Source organism: Hemitrygon akajei, unplaced genomic scaffold, assembly GCF_048418815.1.
Source record: "Hemitrygon akajei unplaced genomic scaffold, sHemAka1.3 Scf000078, whole genome shotgun sequence".
Taxonomy (NCBI): domain Eukaryota; kingdom Metazoa; phylum Chordata; class Chondrichthyes; order Myliobatiformes; family Dasyatidae; genus Hemitrygon; species Hemitrygon akajei.
In genome coordinates this window covers 2584265-2605063 of record NW_027331964.1, presented here as the reverse complement: position 1 = coordinate 2605063, position 20799 = coordinate 2584265, and the positions used below count along the sequence as shown (strand labels likewise).

At 48.0% G+C, this 20799-nt stretch overlaps 1 protein-coding gene across 1 annotated transcript in view; it reads left to right on the top strand.

Moving 5' to 3' along the window:
- Window positions 1–20799, top strand: part of LOC140722501 (NACHT, LRR and PYD domains-containing protein 12-like) — a 129790-nt gene that overhangs the window by 10969 nt on the left and 98022 nt on the right. The window contains exon 4 of the mRNA XM_073037223.1: window positions 9166–10903. Coding sequence (XP_072893324.1) covers window positions 9166–10903 — 1738 coding nt within the window. The remainder of the gene's footprint in view (window positions 1–9165; window positions 10904–20799) is intronic.

Below are 20799 nucleotides of genomic sequence, written 5' to 3'. Positions count from 1 at the left end.
ACAGGACATAGAGGGTAGTAATCTCCGGATTGCTGCCTGTGCCACGTGCCAGTGAGGGTAAGAGTGCGATACTCTGGCAGATAAACACTTGGCTGAGAAACTGGTGTAGGGGGCAGGGTTTCAGATTTCTAGATCATCGGGACCTCTTCAGGGGCAGGTGGGACCTGTACAAGAGAGACGGGTTACACCTGAACTACAAGGGTACCAATATACTTGCAGGGAGGTTTGCTAGTTTTATTGGGGAGGGTTTAAACTAGATGGGAACCAGAGTGCCAGAGTAGATAGTGGAACGGGGGTAAAAATAAATGATGTTGGTAGTTCATGCAAAGTCACAAATAGCAAGGTTGTGTGTGCTGGTAATAATCCTCTGAGGTGTGTATATTTCAAAGCGTGGAGTATTGTGGGAAAGGCAGACGAGCTGAGGGCCTGGATTGACACGTGGAATTACGACATCATAGCCATTACTGAAACTTGGCTACAGGAGGGGCAGGACTGGCAGCTCAGTGTTCCAGGGTTCCAATGTTTCAGACGTGATAGAGACAGAGGGATGAAGGGTGGGTGGTGGCTTTGCTAGTCAGGGAAAATATTACAGCAGTGCTTCGGCAGGACAGATTAGATGGCTTGTCTACTGAGGCCATATGGGTGGAGCTGAGAAACAGGAAGATATGACCACATTAATAGGGTTGTATTATGGACTACCGAATAGTCAGCGAGAATTGGAGGAGCAAATCTGCAAAGAGATAACAGACAACTGCAGGAGACAGAAATTTGTGATTGTAGAGGATTTTAATTTTCCACACATTGATTGGGACTCCCATACTGTTAAACGTCTAGATGGGTTAGAGTTTGTAAAATGTGTTCAGGAAAGTTTTCTAAATCAATATATAGATGTACCAACTAGGGAGGATGCAATATTAGATCTCCTATTAGGAAATGTGTCCGGGCGGGTGACGGAAGTCTGTGTAGGGGAACACTTTCGTTCCAGTGATCATAACGTCATTAGTTTCAACTTGATCATGGATAAAGATAGATCTGGTCCTCGGGTTGACATTCTAAACCTGAAAAGGGCCAAATTTGAAGAAATGAGAAGGGATCTAAAAATCGTAGATTGGGACAGGTTGTTCTCTGGCAAGGATGTGATTGGTAATTGGGAGATCTTCAAAGGAGAAATTTTGAGAGTGCAGAGTTTGTATGTTCCTGTCAGGGTTAAAGGCAAAATGAATAAGAATACGGAGCCTTGGCTATCGGGGGATATTGGAACTCTGATAAAGAAGAAGAGAGATGTATAACATGTATAGCAACAGGGAGGAAATAAGATGCTAAAGGAGTATAATAAGAGTAAGAAAATACTTAAGAAAGAAATCGGGAGGGCTAAAAGAGGACATGAGGTTGCTTTGGCAGTCAGGGTGAACGATAATTTTAAGAACTTCTACAGGTATGTTAAGAGCAAAAGGATAATAAGGGGTAAAATTGATCCTCTTGAAGATCAGAGTGGTCGGCTATGTATGGAACCAAAAGAAATGGGAGAGATATTAAATGGGTATTTTGCATCTGTATTTACTATGGAAACTGGAATGGAGTCTATGGAAACAAGGCAAACAAGTCGGGAGGTCATGGAACTTATACAGATTAAAGAGGAGTAGGTGCTTGCTGTCTTGAGGCAAATCAGAGCAGATAAATCCCCAGGACCTGACAGGGTATTCCCTCGGACGTTGAAGGAGACTAATGTTGAAATTGCAGTGGCCCTGGCATAAATATTATGTCGATATCCACGGATCGGGTGCCAGAGGATTGGAGGATAGCTCATGTATTTCCGTTGTTTAATAAAGGCTCAAAAAGTAAGCCGTGAAATTATAGGCCAGTAAGTTTGACATTGGTAGTAGGTAAATTATTGGAAGGAATACTAAGAGGTAGGATCTCCAGGTATTTGGATTGACAGGGACTTATTAGAAAAAGTCAGTATGGCTTTGAGCGTGTTAGTTCATGTTTAACCAATCTATTAGAGTGTTTCGAGGAAGTTACCAGGAAAGTGGATGAAGGGAAGGCAGTGGATGTTGTATACATGGACTTCAGTAAGGCCTTTGGCAAGGTCTCGCATGGGAGGTGAGTTAGGAAGATTCAGTCGCTAGGTATACATGGAGAGGTAGTAAATTGGATTAGACATTGGTTCAATGGAAGAAGCCAGAGAGTGGTAGTGGAGGATTGCTACTCTGAGTGGAGGCCTGTGACTAGTGGTGTGCCACGGGGATCAGTGCTGGGTCCATTGTTATTTGTCATCTATCTCAATGATCTGGATGAGAATGTGGCAAATTGGATCAGCAAATTTACTGATGATACAAAGACTGGAGGTGTAGTGGACAGTGAGGAAGGTTTTCAAAGCTTGCAGAGGGATTTGGACCAGTTGGAGGAATGGGCTGAAAAATGGCAGATAGAGTTTAATGCGGACAAGTGTGAGGTATTGCACTTCGGAAGGTCAAACCTAGTTAGAACATACAAGGTAAATGGTAGGACACTGAGGAGGGCAGTAGAACAGAGGGATCTGGGAGTACAGATACATAATTCCCTAAAAGTGGCTTCACAAGTAGATAGGGTCGTAAAGAGAGCTTTTCGTACATTGGCCTTTATAAATCAAAGTACTGAGTATAAGAGTTGGTATGTAATGGTGAGGTTGTATAAGGCATTGGTGAGACTGAATTTGAAGTATTGTATACAGTTTTGGTCACCTAATTACAGGAAGGATATTAATAAGGTTGAAAGAGTGCAGAGAAGGTTTACAAAGATGTTGCCGGGACTTGAGAAACTGAGTTACAGGGAAAGTTTGAATAGGTCAGGACTTTATTCCCTGGCATGTAGGAGAATGAGAGGTGATTTGATAGAGGTGTATAAAATTATGATGGGTATAGATAGAGGAAATACAAGCATACTTTTTCCACTGAGGCTAGGGGAGAAAAGAAATCAGAGGTCATGGGTTAAGGGTGAAGGGGGAAAAGTTTAAAGGGAACATTGGGGAAGGTGCTTCTTCACACAGAGAGTGGTGGGAGTGTGGAATTAGCTGCCAGATGAAGAGGTGAATGCGGGATCACTTTGACATTTAAGAAAAACTTGGACAGGTATATGGATGAGAGGGGTTTGGAGGGATATGGTCCAGGTGCAGGTCAGTGGGACTAGGCAGCCAAGAAGGGCCAAAAGGCCAAATGTTCTATGGTTCTCTGGTTCTATCTGAGGTGAAAGAGGTGCTGTTGTGCCTTTTTTAACAACACAATTGATGTGTACAGACCACGTGAGGTCCTCAGTGATGTGAATGCCGAGGAACTAAAAGCTGTTCACTCTCTCAACCCCAGACCCATTGATGTCAACAGGGGTTAGCCTATCTCCATTCCTCTTGTCTTTGCAACATTGCATCCAGCTCCTTTTTTTTGCGACATTGAGGGAGAAGTTGTTTTCTTGTCACCACTGTGTCAGGGTGGTGACTTCTTCTGTGTAGGCTGCCTCGTTATTATTTGAGATTTGGCCAATAAATATAGTGTTCTCAGTAAATTTAATTAGCCGATTGGAGCTGTGTGTGGCGACACTGTCATGCGCATACAGGGAGTAAAGGACGGGGCTTAGGACACAACGCTGAGGGGCTCCTGTGTTGAGGGTCAGAGGGGCAGAGGTGAGGGAGCCCACTCTTACCACCTGCTGGTGATCTGACAGGAAATCCAGGACCCAGCTGCACAAGGCAGGGTGAAGGCCAAGGTCTCTGAGCTTCTTGTCAAGCCCGGAGGGAATGATGGTATTGAATGCTGAACTGTAGACTAATAACATCATTCTCACATAAGCATCCCTCTTCTGCAGATGTTTAAGGAGGTGTGCAGAGCAGTGGCTATCGTGTCATCTGTTGATCGGTTGTGTCGGTAGGTGAATTGTAGGGGGTCCAGTGTGGGTGGTAACAAGCTGCAGATGCAGTCCTTGACCAGTCTCTCAAAGCATTTGCTTATTATTGAGGTGAGTGCGACAGGACGCCAGACGTTCAGGCATGTTGCCTTAGTTGTTTTAGGTACAGGAACAATGGTGGATGATTTGAAGCAGGAGGGAACTCTACACTAGGAGAGGGTGAGATTAAAAATATCCGTAAATACACCTGCCAGTTGTGTCGCGCGCATCCTGAGTACCCGCCCTGGGACGCCGTCCGGTCCCGCAGGCTTGCGACTGTCCACACGTTGGAAGCACCTGCGAACTTCAGCCTCAGAGATGACCAATGTGCAGGTCGCTTTGTCGGCCCTCCTCGGGGTCTCAGTGTTGGCGATATCGAACCGAGCGTAAAGAGACTTAGATCCTCTGGGAGACAGGCAGCGATGTTGGCAGCACCACTGCACTTAGCTCTGAAGTCTGCATTGGGGTGCAGAGCTTGCCATAAGCTGTGTGTGTTGTTGGTGGAGAGTTGTGCCTGAATACGATCTCTGTATTGTCGTTTCGCTGCCTGGATGACTTTGCACAGATCGGAGCTGAATTTCTTGAGCTCCTGCTGATCACCGGCAATGTAAGCAGTCGGTCACACGGCAAGTGCTGTTCACACGGAACTGTTGATACAAATTTTGTGGTTTGGGAAGTCCTGACCGATTTCTGAAGGAAATCATCTCCCCTCTGTGACAATAACACACAACTGGGGGATGTTGTTATTACACAGCTGTGATAATAACAGCCGGGAACTCCCTTGGCAGCCGGAAAGGTTTACGCAGCAGCACCAGGTACTCCAGATCTGGGGAACAAAAGGGTTTGAGGGCATGGACATTCCGGGGTTCCACCAAGCATTAATGATAATGAAACATACCCTAAATCCTGTTCTCTTCCCAAATAGGTGTGTGTGTGTGTGTGTGTGTGTGTGTGTGTGTGTGTGTGTGTGTGTGTGTGTGTGTGTGTGTGTGTGTGTGTGTGTGTGTGTGTGTGTGTGTGTGTGTGTGAGAGTGAGTGAGGGGGGGTGGTGGTACTAGATGACGACACGATTGTTGGTGATGGTAGGGGCCAATTCTGGATCTGTGGACTCGGGAGCAGCTGGGACACAGGGACAGCTGGGACGCAGGCGCTTGGGTAGTTGGATCCTTCTTGCATCCCCTCTTCTTTTCAGCAGTCGCTCTTCTGGGTTCCTCAAAATTCCTGGCTTTTCCGTGGATCAGCGGCTGCCACTCGTTGACCTCCATATTTACCTGAGAGAGCCTCTGCTTAATTTGGTCCTTGTACCTCCTGCGCGGGGCACCACGATCTCTCTTGCCCTGAGAGAGTTTTCCGTAGAGTACTGCTTTCGGTAACCTGGAGTTATCCATGCGAGACATGTGGCCTGTCAGACGGTGGATCTGGCTGAGCAGCAAAGTGGCTTCAGGGCCTGGAAGTTGAACATATATAGCTGTGCATGTCTGTGTAATTATATGAAATATTAAACTAAATAAGTAGTGCAGAAATAGAAATTTAAAAAGAGATTAGTGAGTCACTATCGATGGGTTCAATGTCCAGTCAGAAACTAGATGGCAGAGGAGAAGTTGCTCCTGAATCGTTGAGTGTGCGCCTTACTCCGTTCCTCGTGAACCAGACGGTGATGCAGCCAGTTCCAATGCTCTGCAAGTTACATCTGTAGAAATATTCAAGTGATGCTGGAAACTCCTGATGAAATATAGCCACTGTTGTGCCTTCTCTGTAGCTGCATCGATATATTGGGTCCAGGTTAGATACTCGGAGATACTGACAGCCAGGAATTTGGAATTGCTCACTCTTTCCACATCAGATCCCTCTGTGAGGACTGGTGTGTCGTGTTCCCTCAGCTCGCCTTTTCTGAAATCCACAATTAGCTCTATTGACACACTGTCAGAACGCAAGCAGGATTCAGCACTCCATGCACGCATATGCAAATCTGATAAGGGGTACACATCACTGAACGTAAATGAAAGCATAACCCATAAAAATAAAGAAACTATCATAATAGTAGAAAACGTTAACCAATGGAAGAGTCTGACTCCCCACGGAGGACATCGACACGATCTGAGCCGATTAGATGTCGACAAGGAAGTGTCGAGCCCCTGTCTCAGAGTTGGAGACCTCTTCCCAGAAACAGAAGGGATCATTGTAGCAATACAGGACAAGGATGTTGACACATGTAGTTATCAATAATACAGAATGAACAACTCATAGGTCCAAGACGATATATGCTGAAAATTATAAGAGAAACTACAAACAATCTGACTTTACAAGATCCTGCAGTAGTTCAACTGAATCTCATTACTTGTACAAGCACAATAAAATGGCGGACAACATTCACAAAAACATTGCTTAAACTACAACTGATGAAAAACACCATAATTTACTAAACGTACAAGCCTTTTCCAATTTTAGAGTTAGAGTCCTTTCTATCATACTGCGTCCCATCATTATTTCAGATAGGATAATACATGATCTGCGTTCGGATGTAATTTTACAGGATAAACAAGCAAAAGCAACTTTTTAAATATATATAGCCATTCCAAACACACATAACTTACAGAAATAAATTAGTAAAAAACAATACCAGAAATATGTTGAATTGAAAGGGCAAAATGAAAGACTATGGAACACGAACAGGGTATTATTTATCCCAATTGTAATATCAATAACTGGTATCATCCTAAAGGCTTTACAGAATAGTATTAATAAATTAGGCACACACGGTGATACTTGTGTAAATCTTCGAAAACCCATAACACTATACAACATGAGAATATCTGAAATCTCCTATCAATTGAGACATGAGTGTCCTTGGCTATGCCTGTACCTCAAGTTAGGCTAAGATGATGATGATGATGATGATGATAATAATAATAATAATAATAATAATAATAATAATAATAATAATAATGACTTATTTATAAAGCACCTTTCATCCAGATGATGCCGTTCAAACCGCATCACAACGGGATAAAGTGCAAACTAGAAAATAAAAGACAAAATGTGTCAGTCCTAATATACACCTCAGACTTCTGCACAGTACTGTAGTTTAAGGTGTTGAATTCTACAGTTTAGGAACACAGTCCCAAAAAAACTCAACGCTGACCTCCCAATGATCCTTTGGCCTTCTACCTTATCGTCTGCCTGCACTGCATTTTCTCGGCAACTGAAACACTGTTTCCCTGAACTATTCTGTTCCATTTTTCCTTGTACAACCTCATTGCACCGATGTGATGTAATGATCTACTTGGATCGCATGCAGAAAAATTTTCCATTTTACAGTGGTGCATGTCACAATAATAAACCAATTTACCGATTCATTGTCAATAATACAGTGCCCCTTGGTTGCTTAAGAATGTTATAACCGGGAGGGAGGAGGGGTGACAGTGCGGATGAGCTGCCGCGATCTATTAAATGCTCCCAGTGGTGAGTAGCCTCTGTCCAGCTCTTGGCCTTCACGTGCGGTTTAGCCACTAATCCCGGTGGAAGGGTTTCTTCTGACAGGAGAAGGGGCAGAGGTGGGTTACTGGTGCCTTACAACCAGTCGCTTTCGGCAGATGGGGCTTGTTGGCTATGATTGGCAGCTCACCCAGGAACAAGAAAACTCTGATCTCAAAACTCCACTGCCTTGTAACTGTTACCCCTCATGGGGAAGAGTTTGGTAGTAAACCCAGTGGGAAAAGCCTGGAGCTGGAGTCCCTGAGTCAGTGTTAAATGGTGTTCAACGCAGACTGGCATCTACTGCGACACCTCTGGTGCCAAGCTGTGTCAGTCTATGTCGTTCCTTTGAGTACATCAGATGCATGGAGAGAGGGAGCTTGCTACATCGGCAGAAGCTTACTCTCCATATCGGAGTGTCCCGGCTTGCAGGGGCAGGACATCCATGGTCGACTCTGACAGACGGAGGCCTCATTAGACAGAGCCCCACACCCCCACAGCAAGACTGATGAGTAGCAGTTGCCAAGACTTCACCACCCTCTCCCACAGACACGATGTACATCACTGAGACAGACCCTTGTGGCTTCTTCCATTAACACAGATTCCATCTTTCCACCAATCCTCCATCACTGCGATTGAAAACTACACATTTTCATTCCTGTCATTCCGATGGGTTATCGATCCGCAACTTCACTGTGATTCTCCCCCAGACGCTGCCTGACTTGAGTATTTCCCGCGTATTCTGCCTCTGTTTTGATGCAAGAGCAGTGGACACCTGTGACTCCCCAGTGTGCAGATTGGCCAAAATGCACAGTGTCCTGCTCTCCATAGTTCCACACCAGATCAACATTAACATCATCTGTTAATGATGCAAACAATGCTTTAAATATAGTGAAATGTTGTTGTAACGGGAGTGCAGTCAGAATTGCAATAGGATATTCAAGATTCAAAAACTTTATTGTCGTTTATACATCAGCTCTGCAGGGTAGAATGAGACAGCGTTTCCCAGGAGCAGTGCAATCATAACATTACAAACGCAACACTAAATAATAAACACTACAATAAATAGTAAAACACAACAGCCACATGTCGCTTTAAATCAAGTTATAAGTGTCCGGTGGAAGTTAAAAGTGTCCAAAGCAGAGTCAGGTAGAGCAGCTATTTAGCAGTCTGACTGCCTGTGGGAGGAAGCTGTTTAGTAGCCTTGTGGTTTTAGTTTTGATGCTCCTGTAACGTTTACCTGATGGCAGAAGAACAAACAGTTCATGGAGAGGGTGTGAGGGGTTTTTAATGATGTACCGTGTCTTCTGGAGGCATCGACGTTGAAAGAGGTCTTGGAAGAAGGTAGGGAGACCCCAATAACCTTCTCTGCTCCCCTAACCACCCCCTGCAAGGCTTTGTTGTCGGCAGCACTGCAGCTGGAGTACCAGGTTGTGATGCAAAAGGTCAGCACACTCTCAACCACGTCTCTGTACAATGTAGTTAAGATGTTACTGGGGAGTGATGCTTGTTTAAGCTTCCTCAGAAAGTGCAATCAGGGGAATGTTCACCTTCACAAATAACTAGAACCAGAACATGAGGATTGGACATTTTCAGGGACATCCATTGCTGTCAATTCCGTGTCTGTGAACAGAATTTTACTTTCTGTGCTAATATCCATGGAAGCACTGAATTTATTCATGTAATCTCAAACACTGAATGCTGAAATACCGTTATAAAGTTCTTTGTCAGATGAGCCGTTTAACGTTTTGAATATGTTCTCTGTTCCCATGGAAGATGTTCAACAGAAACACCAGGAGACTCTGCGGGCACAAACTGAAACACTGAGAGTGAACACGATCCTGATGACGGAGAAGGTGAAGGTTTTCCAGCTGGCTGATCGATACGCTGAGCTCACGGTCATTTCTACTGTTCGAGATCGGACACTGGTGGAACATGAGCTGCTGGCAAGAGGCAGAGACCATGAGGATTATAGAGAGAAACAACTCCGCAGACAGCTGGAAAAAATCCGTACTGATCAGTTATTCCAGAGCAGCTTTTCCCGGAGTAAATCCAAATCTGGGAGATCAGCAGCAGTGGCCGGAGTCCCAGGGATCGGGAAAACAACGATGGTACAAAAGATTGTTTATGACTGGGCCATGGGGAAAATATACCAACAATTCCAGTTTGTCTTCAGTTTCAAATTCCGAGATTTAAACACCATTAACTGCAGAATAAACCTGAAGGTACTGATTCTGGATCAGTATCCTTACTTTGGAAATATACTGAGAGAGGTCTGGAAGAACCCAGAGGGATTGCTGTTTATATTCGATGGTTTGGATGAATTCAATGACGAAATTGATTTTGCTGACAGACAGGGAGTCACTGAACCTCAGTACACATGCACAGATCCTGAATTCAAGTGCAAGGTGTCGGACATTGTGTATAGTTTAATCCAGGGCAAGCTGCTCCCAGGGTGTTCAGTGCTGGTGACCACCCGTCCCACTGCGTTACATTTATTGGAAAAGGCGGAGATCAGTGTCCGGGCTGAAATCCTGGGATTTGTTCATGAGGAACGGAAGGAATATTTCATCAGACATTTTGAAGATCAGACGGTGGCCGAAGCTGTTTTCAAACACGTGAAGGAGAACGAGATCCTGTACACCATGAGCTACAACCCCTCCTACTGCTGGATCCTCGCTCTGACACTGGGCCCCTTCTTTACACAAAGAGTCAGGGACCCACAGCGAGTTCCCAAGACCATCACCCAACTGTACTCCTACTATATTTACAACATCCTGAAAAACCACGGCCGTGAGATTGATAGACCCCGTGATGTGTTACTCAGGGTTGGACAGATGGCCTTCAAAGGAGTGTCCGAGAAGAAGATTGTGTTTACAGATGGAGATTTGATCAACTACAATCTGCAGCCTTCCCAGTTCCTGTCCGGGTTCCTGATGGAGCTTTTGGAGAGAGAGGATTCTGCCCAGAGCGTGGTGTACACATTCCCACACCTCACCATCCAAGAGTTTGTAGCTGCAGTCGCACAATTCCTGAATCCACATCCCGGGGAAATTCTGAAATTCCTCACTGATGCCCACAACACGACAGATGGGCGATTTGAGGTATTTCTCCGTTTTGTTGCTGGTCTCTCCAACCCAATGACAGCTCAGGGCCTGGTGGAGTTTCTGGGCCCATTTCATCTTGAAACAACCTGCCGGGTGATTGACTGGGTGAAGGAGGAGTTTAAACAACAGAGTGGAAACACAGGGAGGGAAGCTGGTAAAAGGAGCCTCCTGAACACATTGCACTACCTGTTTGAGTCTCAGAATCGTGGACTGGCTCAGGATGCACTGGGATCTGTGAAAACACTTTCATTCAGTGGAATGACACTGACCCCGATTGACTGCGCGGTCCTGTCTCATGTCATCGGACTCTGTGATACAATAAAACATCTCGACCTGGAGGACTGCCACATTCAGTGTGAAGGAATCCAGCGGCTGGGACCCGGGCTGCACAAGTGCCAGGAGTTGAGGTAACTTGATTTATCTCTCACTCTGAACTGTGAAACTGTTCTATTGTGTCATTTCAATGTAAAGAGATTTGGGTTAAACTGTGATAAATCAGATTGTGAAGAATTGTGACAAATGCCCAGGGGATCGGTCAGTAATTCCCCAAGGACGGGAGGGTTCTGTGGTTGCTTGTGAAGGGATATTGGAGACTTCATCAGATCAGTGAACAACGACCATTGGTTTAATGGTAGTAAATTACAGGAATGGTCGTGTTTCCTGCTGCCTGTGACACGTCCATTGACAATGTTCCTTCTCACTGTTACTGACACCCAGACCGACACTGACTGCAGGAGGTGGGTCAGAGATTCACACCCCCTTCCCGGTGAGGGACAAGAGACTGTCAGCAGACTGTCCCAGTGAGAAGGAAAGAAATAACATTGTGAGATTGTCCTCCCCTGCCCTTGATAGTGTGTGACTTTGCTCACTACCAGATACACAGAGAGCGAGGCCGCACCTCCTCTGGGTCTCTGTTCAGACCCAACACACACGTACAAAAATTTTCTGCATCCTCTCGTCTTGTAGGATTATCGTTTACCCTTGGAATCCCCCTGTGGGACTTTTTATCCCAATCCCCCTTCGATTCTTAGGGATCTCGTCCCCATCCCCATTCCTCCTGTGGGCTCTCTATTACCCTTTCCTCATCCTCCAGCGGAATGTCTTTTCCCCAACCCACTTCCTGCGGGATCTTTCTTCCCCATTTCCTTCCCTCCAGTGGTATCCCTTCCCATCCCCCTTCCTCCTGTGGGATCTCTCCTCTCCATTCCCCCTTCCTCCTGTCAGATCTCTCTTCCCCATCCCCCTTCCTCCTGTGGGATATCTCTTTTCCATCCCCCCTTCCTCCTGTCAGATCTCTTTTCCCCATCCCCTATCCGCCTATGGGATCTCTCTTCGCAAACCCCCTTCATCCTGTGTGATCTATCTTCCCCATCCCTCTTCCTCCTGTGGGATCTCTCTTCCCCATCCCCCTTCTTCCTGTGGGATCTCTCTCCCCCATCCCCCTTCCTCCTGTGGGATCTCTCTCCCGCATCCCCCTTCCTCCTGTGGGATCTCTCTTCCCCATCCCCTTTCTTCCTGTGGGAACTGACCTCCCCATATTCCTTCATAGAATTGTAAAATCATATAACACTACAGCACAGAAAACAAGCCATTCGGTCCTTCTGCTCTGTGCCAGAACTTTATTCCGCTAGTCCCATTGACCTGCACCCAGTCCATAACCCTCCAGACCTCTCCCATCCATGCATCTATCAGATTTATTCTTAAAACTTAAGAGTGTGTCCGCATTTTCCACATCAGATGGCAGCTCGTTCCACACTCTCACAACTCTCTGAGTGAGGACGTTCCCCCTAAACCTTTCCCCTTTCACCCTGAAGCAAAGTCCTTTTGTAATTTATCTCTCCTAATCCGTGTGGAAAGAGCCCATTCGCATCTACCCTGTCTATACCCTCGTAATTGTGTAAACTTCTATCAAATCTCCCCTCATTCTTCTGCGCTCCAAGGAATAAAGTCCTAACCTGTTCAATCTTTCCTTGTAACTCAACTCCTGAAGAGCCGGCAACATCCTCGCAGATCTTTTCTGCACACTTTCAGTCTTACTGATATCCGTCCTATAGTTCAGTGACCGGAACTGCACACAATACTCCAAATTCGGCCTCACCAATGTCTTATACAACCTCACCATAACATTCCAACTCCTATACTCAACTTTGATTTATGAATGCCAGGATGCCAAAAGCCTTCTTTACAACCCTGTCTCCCTGTGACGCCACTTTCAGGGAATTATGTATCTGAACTCCCAGATCCCTTTCTTCCTGCGCACTCCTCAGTGCCCTACCATTTACTGTGTATGTCCTACCTTGATTTGTCCTTACAAAATGGAACACCTCACACTGGCCTGCATTAAATTCCATCTGCCATTTTCTGGCCCATTTTTCCAGTTGGTCCAGATCCCTCTGCAAGCTTTGAAAGCCTTCCTCGCTGTCCACAACGCCTCCAATCTTAGTGTCATCAGCAAACTTGCTGATCCAATTTATCACACTATCATCTAGATCATTGATATAGACAACAAACAACAATGGTCCCAGCACAGATCCCTGAGACACACCACTAGTCACAGGCCTCCAGTCTGAGAAGCAATGATCCACTACCACTCTCTGACTTCTCACACACAGCCAATTTCGAATCCAATCTACAAACTCTCCATGGATACCTACTGTCTGAACCTTCTGAACTAACCTCCCATGTGGAACCTTGTCAAAAGCCTTACTAAAGTTCATGTAGACAACATCCACAGCCTTTCCTTCATGTGCATTCTTGGTAACCTCCTCGAAAAACACTACAGGATACATTAAACACGATCGACCATGAACAAAGCCATGCTGACTATCTTTAATCAGCCCTTGGTTGTCCAAATCCTTGTATATCCGATCTCTCAGAACACCTTCCAATAATTTACCTAATACCGATGTCAGGCTCACTGGCCTGTAATTACCTGGTGCACTTTTGGAGCCTTTTTCAAACAACGGAACAACATGACCTACCCTCCAATCCTCCGGCACCGCACTTGTGGCGAAGGACATTTTAAATATTTCTGCCAGGACCCCTGCAATTTCTACACTAGTCTCTCTCAAGGTCCGAGAAAATATCATGTCAAGCCTGGGGGATTTATTTACCTTTATTTGCTGTAAGGCAGTAAGCACCTCCTCCTCTTTAATCTCTATATGTTCCATAAAACATAGAATAGTACAGCACATTACAGGCCCTTCGGCCCACAATGTTGTGCCGACCCTCAAACCCTGCCTGCCATATAACCCCCCCACCTTAAATTCCTCCATATGCCTGTCTAGTAGTCTCTTAAACTTCACTAGTGTATCTGCCTCCACCACTGACTCAGGCAGTGCATTCCACGCACCAACCACTCTCTTGAGTGAAAAACCTTCCTCTACTATCCCCCTTGAACTTCCCTCCCCTTACCTTAAAGCCATGTCCTCTTGTACTGAGCAGTGGTGCCCTGGGGAAGAGGCGCTGGCTGTCCAATCTGTCTATTCCTCTTAATATCTTGTACACCTATATCATGTCTCCTCTCATCCTCCTTCTCTCCAAAGAGTAAAGCCCTAGCTCCCTTCATCTCTGATCATAATCCATACTCTCGAAACCAGGCAGAATCCTGGTAAATCTCCTCTGTACCCTTTCCAATGCTTCCACATCCTTCCTATACTGAGGTGACCAGAACTGGACGCAGTACTCCAAGTGTGGCCTAACTAGAGTTTTATAGAGCTGCATCATTACATCGCGTCTCTTAAACTCTATCCCTTGACTTATGAAAGCTAACACCCCATAAACTTTCTTAACTATCCTATCTACCTGTGAGGCAACTTTCAGGGATCTGTGGACATGTATCCCCTGATCCCTCTGCTCCTCCACACTACCAACTAAATTGCCATTTACTTTGTACTATGCCTTGGAGTTTGTCCTTCCGAAGTGTACCACCTCACACTTCTCCGGGTTGAACTCCATCTGCCACTTCTCAGCCCACTTCTGCATCCTATCAATGTCTCTCTGCAATCTTCGACAATCCTCTACACAATCTACAACACCACCAACCTTTGTGTCATCTGCAAACTTGCCAACCCACCCTTCTACCCCGACAACCAGGTCGTTAACAAAAATTACAAAAAATAGAGGTCCCAGAACAGATCCTTACGGGACACCACTAGTCACAACCCTCCAATCTGAATGTTCTACCTCCACCATGACCATCTGCCTTCTGCAGGCAAGCCAATTCTTAATCCAACTGTCCAAACTTCCCTGGATCCAATACTTTCTGAGTTTTTAAATAAGCCTACCATGTGGAACCTTGTCAAATGCCTTACTAAAATCCTTGTAGATCACATCCACTGCACTACCCGCATCTATATGCCTGGTCACCTCCTCAAAGAACTCTATCAGGCTTGTTAGGCACGATCTGCCCTTCACAAAGACATGCTGACTGTCCCTGATCAGACCATGATACTCTAAATGCCCATAGATCCTATCTCTAAGAATCTTTTCCAACAGCTTTCCCACCACAGATGTAAGGCTCGCTGATCTATAATTACCTGGACTATCCCTACTACCTTTTTTGAACAAGGGGACAGCATTCGCCTCCCTCCAATCCTCCCGTACCTTTCCCGTGGACAACGAGAACATAAAGGTCCTAGCCAGAGGTTCAGCAATCTCTTCCCTTGCCTCGTGGAGCAGCCTGGGGAATATTCCGGCAGGCCCCGGGGACTTATCCGTCCTAACAACTCCAACACCTCCTCTCCCTTAATATCAACATGCTCCAGAACATCAACCTCACTCATACTGTCCTCACCGTCATCAAGTTCCCTCTCATTGGTGAATACCGAAGAGAAGTATTCATTGAGGACCTCGCTCACTTCCACAGCCTCCAGGCACATCTTCCCACTTTTATCCCTAATCAGTCCTACCATCATTCCTGTCATCCTATTGTATCTCACATAACTGAAGAATGCATTGGGGTTTTCCTTTACCCTACTCGCCAAGGCCTTCTCATGCCCCCTTCTTGCTCTTCTCAGTCCCTTCTTAAGCTCCTTTCTTGCTACCCTATATTCCTCAATAGACCCATCTGATCCTTGCTTCCTAAACCTCGTGTACGCTGCCTTCTTCCACCTGACTAGATTTTCCACTTCACTTGTCACCCATGGTTCCTTCACCCTACCATTCTTTATCTTCCTCAGCGGGACAAATTAATCCCTAACATCCTACAAAAGATTCTTAAACATCGACCACATGTCCATAGTACATTTCCCTGCAAAAACATCATCCCAATTCACACCCGCAAGTTCTAGTCTTATAGCCTCATAATTTGCCCTTCCCCAATTAAAAATGTTCCTGTCCTCTCTGATTCTATCCTTTTCCATGATAATGCTAAAGGTCAGGGAGCAGTGGGCACTATCCCCCAGATGCTCACCCACTGACAGATCTGTCACCTGACCCGTTTCGTTACCTAATACTAGATCTAGTATGGCATTCCCGCTAGTCGGCCTGTCAACATACTGAGACAGGAATCCAACCAGGACTCACTTAACAAACTCTGCCCCATCTAAACCCTTGGAACTAATCAAGTGCCAATCAATATTAGGGAAGTTAAAGTCACCCATGATAACAACCCTGTTATTTCTGCACCTTTCCAAAATCTGCCTCCCAATCTGCTCCTCGGTATCTCTGCTGCAACCAGGGGGCCTATAGAATACCCCCAGTAGAGTAACCGCTCCCTTCCAGTTCCTGACTTCCACCCATACTGACTCAAAAGAGGATCCCTGCTACATTACCCACCCTTTCTGCAGCTGTAATAGTATCCCTGACCAGTAATGCCACCCGTCCTCCCCTTTTCCCCCTTCTCGATCCCTTTTAAAGCACTGAAATCCAGGAATATTGAGAATCCATTCCTGCCCTGGTGCCAGACAAGTCTCCGTAATGGCCACTACATCATAATTCCATGTATGTATCCAAGCTCTCAGTTCATCACCTTTGTTCCTGATGCTTCTTGCATTGAAGTACACGCACTTTAGCCCTTCTACCTTACTGTCTTTATACCCTTTATTCTGCTGCTCTTTCCTCAAAGCCTCTCTATGTGTCAGATCTGGCTTTACTCTATGCACTTCTTTCACTGCTCTATCGCTCTGGGTCCCATCCCCCTTGCAAATTATTTTAAACCCTCTCAAACCATGCTAACAAACCTACCTGCAAGGATATTGCTCCCCCTTGAGTTCAGGTTCAACCCATCCAATCTGTACAGGTCCCACCTTCCCCAGAAGAGATCCCAATGATCCAAAAATCTAAAACCCTGTCCCCTGCACCAACTCCTCAGCCACGCATTCAACTGCAATTTCCTCCAACTCTTACCATCACTATCACGTAGCACTGGCAGCAATCCTGAGAACACCACCCTTGAGGTCCTGTTCTTCAGCCTTCTGCCTAGTTCCCGAAACTCACCCTTCAGGACCTCATCCCTCTTCCTGCCTATGTCGTTGGTACCGATATGTATCACAACTTCTGGTTGCTTTCCCTCTCGTACCAGAATGTCATGTACCCGGTGAGACACATCCCAGACCCTGACACCCGGGAGGCAACAAACCATGCGGGTTTCCTTCTCACGTCCACAAAATCTCCTGTCTGCTCCCCTGACTCCAATGACGACAGCTCTCCTCCTCTCCGTCCCACCCTTCTGCATCACAGGTTCAGACTCAGTGCCAGAGGCCCTGACACCGTGGCTCACACCTGGTCGGTTGTCCTCACCAACAGCATCCAGCACGGTAAACTTATTATTCAGTGGAATGGCTACAGGGGTGCTCTGCACTACCTGTCTACTCTCCTTCGCTTTCCCCCCTCGGACTGTCACCCAACGACCTGCTTCCGGCAGCCTAGGTGTGACTACCTCCCTGTAGCTCTCATCTATGACTGCCTCATTCTCCCTTATGAGTCGAAGGTCATCCAGCTGCTGCTCCAGATTCCTCACACGGTCTTCCAGATGCCCGGCCGCAAGCACTTCTGGCAGATGTGACTCTGTGGGAGAGGGGAGTTCCCCCAAGACTGCCACATCTCACAGGAGAGGCACATCACCGACTCAGGAGGCATTGTGAAGAACTGTCAAAGCCTCAAATCTCCACTCACTCACTGGCCGCTTTCCACAGGCCGCTCAGCTTGACCTACCCCTCTATTTATTTGTTTGAGCTTTTCAAACTGCTTGGTCAATCAGCTGCTTTCTGCTGACTCTGAGCTATTCAAATCTTGGTTGTCTTGATTTGCACAGTCCAACTGCCAAAACGGCCAGAATCTCTCGAGTCAAAGCCTCAAATTTCCACTCCTTCACTGGCCCACTCACTCACTGGCCGCGTTCCATGACACTACTGTTTGTTTCCTGTAATTCCATATCCGCTATGCCAGTTTCCTGAGTAGACACTGACGCAAAAAAACTGTTTAAGATCTTCCCCATCTCGTGATGCTCCACACATAGACCACATAGACAAACACACTGAACTTCTAGGGGACCAATTTTGTCCTTTACTATCCTTTTACTCAATATACTCGTAGAAACCCTTCGGGTTTACCTTCACATTATCTGCCAACACAACCTCAAGTCTACTTTTCCCCTGTAGGATCTCTCTCCTGCATCCCCCTTAGTCCTGCGGGATCTATCTCCCCCATCCCGCTTCCTCCTGTGGGATCTCTCTCCCCCACTCCTCTTCCTCCTGTGGGATCTATCTCCCCCATCCCTCTTCCTCCTGTGGGATCTCTGTCCCCAATCCCACTTCCTCCTGTGGGATCTCTCTCCCCCGTGACCCTTCCTCCTGTGGGATCTCTCTCCCCCAATCCCCTTCCTCCTCTGGGTTATCTCGCCCACATCCCCCATCCCCCTTCCTCCTGTGCATTCTCTCTCCCCCATCCCCCTTCCTCCTGTGGGTTCTCTCTCCCCCATCCCCCTTCCTCCTGGGGGATCTCTCTCCCCCATCCCCCTTCCTGCTGTGGGATCTCTCTCCCCATCTCCCTTCCTCCCGTGGGATCTCTCTCCCCCATCCCCCTTCCTCTTTTGGGATCTCTCTCCCCATCCCCCTTCCTCCCGTGGGATCTCTCTCCCCCATCCCCCTTCCTGTTGTGGGAACTCTCTCCCCCATCCCCCTTCCTCCTGTGGGATCTCTCTCCCCCATCCCCCTTCCTCCTGTGGGATCTCTCTACCCATCCCCCTTCCTCCTCTGGGATCTCACTCCCCCTTCCTCCTGTGGGATACGTCTCCCCCATCCCCCTTCCTGCTGTGGGATCTCTCTCCCCCACCGCCCTTCCTCTTGTGGGATCCCTCTCCCCCATCCCCCATCCTGCTGTGGGATCTCTCTCCCCTGTGGAATCTCTCTCCTGCATCCCCCTTAGTCCTGCGGGATCTATCTCCCCCATCCCCCTTCCTCCTGTGGGATCTCTCTCACCCACTCCCCTTCCTCCTGTGGGATCTATCTCCCCCATCCCTCTTCCTCCTGTGGGATCTCTGTCCCCAATCCCGCTTCCTCCTCTGGGATCTCTCTCCCCCGTCCCCCTTCCTCCTGTGGGTTCTGTCTCCCCCATCCCCCTTCCTCCTGGGGGATCTCTCTCCCCCATCCCCCTTCCTCCTGTGGGATCTATCGACCCCAACCCCCTTCCTCCTGTGGGATCTCTCTCCCCCTGTGGGATTTCTCTCCCCCATCCCCCTTCTTCCTGTGGGATCTCTCTCCCCCACCCCCCTTCCTCTTGTGGGATCCCTCTCCCCCATCCCCCTTCCTCCTGCGGGATCTCTCTCCCCCATCCCCCTTCCTCTTGTGGGATCTCTCTCCCCCATCCCCCTTCCTCCTGTCGGATCTATCTACCACATACCCCTTCCTCCTGTGTGATCACACTCCCCCATCCCATTTCCTCCTGTGGGATCTGTCTCCCGCATCCCCCTTCCTCCTGTGGGATCTCTCTCCCCCATCCCCCTTCCTCCTGTGGGATCTCTCTCCCCCAAACCCCTTCCACTTGTGCGATCTCTCTCACCCATTCCCCTTCCTCCTGTGGGAACGATCTACCTCATCCCCCTTCCTCCTGTGGGATCTCTCTCCCCCATCCCCCTTCCTCCTGTGGGAACTCACTCCCCATCCCCCTTCCTCCCGTGGGATCCCTCTCCCCCATCCCCCTTCCTCCTGTGTGATCACACTCCCCCATCCCACTTCCTCCTGTGGGATCTCTCTTCCCCACCCCCCTTCCTCTTGTGGGATCCCTCTCCCCCATCCCCATTCATCCTGCGGGATCTATCTACCCCATACCCCTTCCTCCTGTGGGATCTCTCTTCCCCCATCCCCCTTCCTCCTGAGGGTTCTCTCTCCCCCATCCCCCTTCCGCCTGTGGGATCTCTCTCCCCCATCCCCTTTCCTCCTGTGGGATCCCTCTCACCCATCCCCGTTCCTCCTGTGGGATCCCTGTCCCCAATACCCCTTCCTCTTGTGGGATCTCGCTCCCCCATCACCCTTCCTCCTGTGTGATCTCCATCCCCCATCCCCCTTCCTCCTGTGGGATCTATCTACCCCATCCCCCTTCCTCCTGTGGGATTTCTCTCCCCCATCCTCCTGTGGGATATCTCTCTCCCATCCCCCTTCCTGCTGAGGGATATCTCTCCCCCATCCCCCTTCCTGCTGTGGGACCTCTCTCCCCCATCCGCCTTCCTCCTGTGGGATCTATTTCCCCCATCCCCCTTCCTCCTGTGAGTTCTCTCTCCCCCATCCTCCTGTGGGATCTCTCTCGCCCATCCCCCTTCCTGCTGAGGGATATCTATCCCCCATCCCCCTTCCTGCTGTGGGATCTCTCTCCCCCATCCCCCATCCTCCTGTGGGATCTATCTACCACATCCCCCTTCCTCCTGTGGTATCTCTCTACCCCTGTGGGATCTCTCTCCCCCATCCCCCTTCCTCCTGTGGTATCTCTCTACCCCTGTGGGATCTCTCTCCCCCATCCCGCTTGCTCCTGTGGGATCTATCTCCCCCATCCCCCTTCCTCCTGTGGGATCTCTCTCCCCCACCCCCCTTCCTCCTGTGGGATCACTCTCCCCCATCCCCCTTCCTCCTGTGGGATCAATCTCCCCCATCCCCCTTCCTCCTGTGGGAACTCACTCCCCATCCCCCTTCCTCCCGTGGGATCCCTCTCCCCCATCCCCCTTCCTCCTGTGTGATCACACTCCCCCATCCCACTTCCTCCTGTGGGATCTCTCTTTCCCACCCCCCTTCCTCTTGTGGGATCCCTCTCCCCCATCCCCATTCATCCTGCGGGATCTATCTACCCCATACCCCTTCCTCCTGTGGGATCT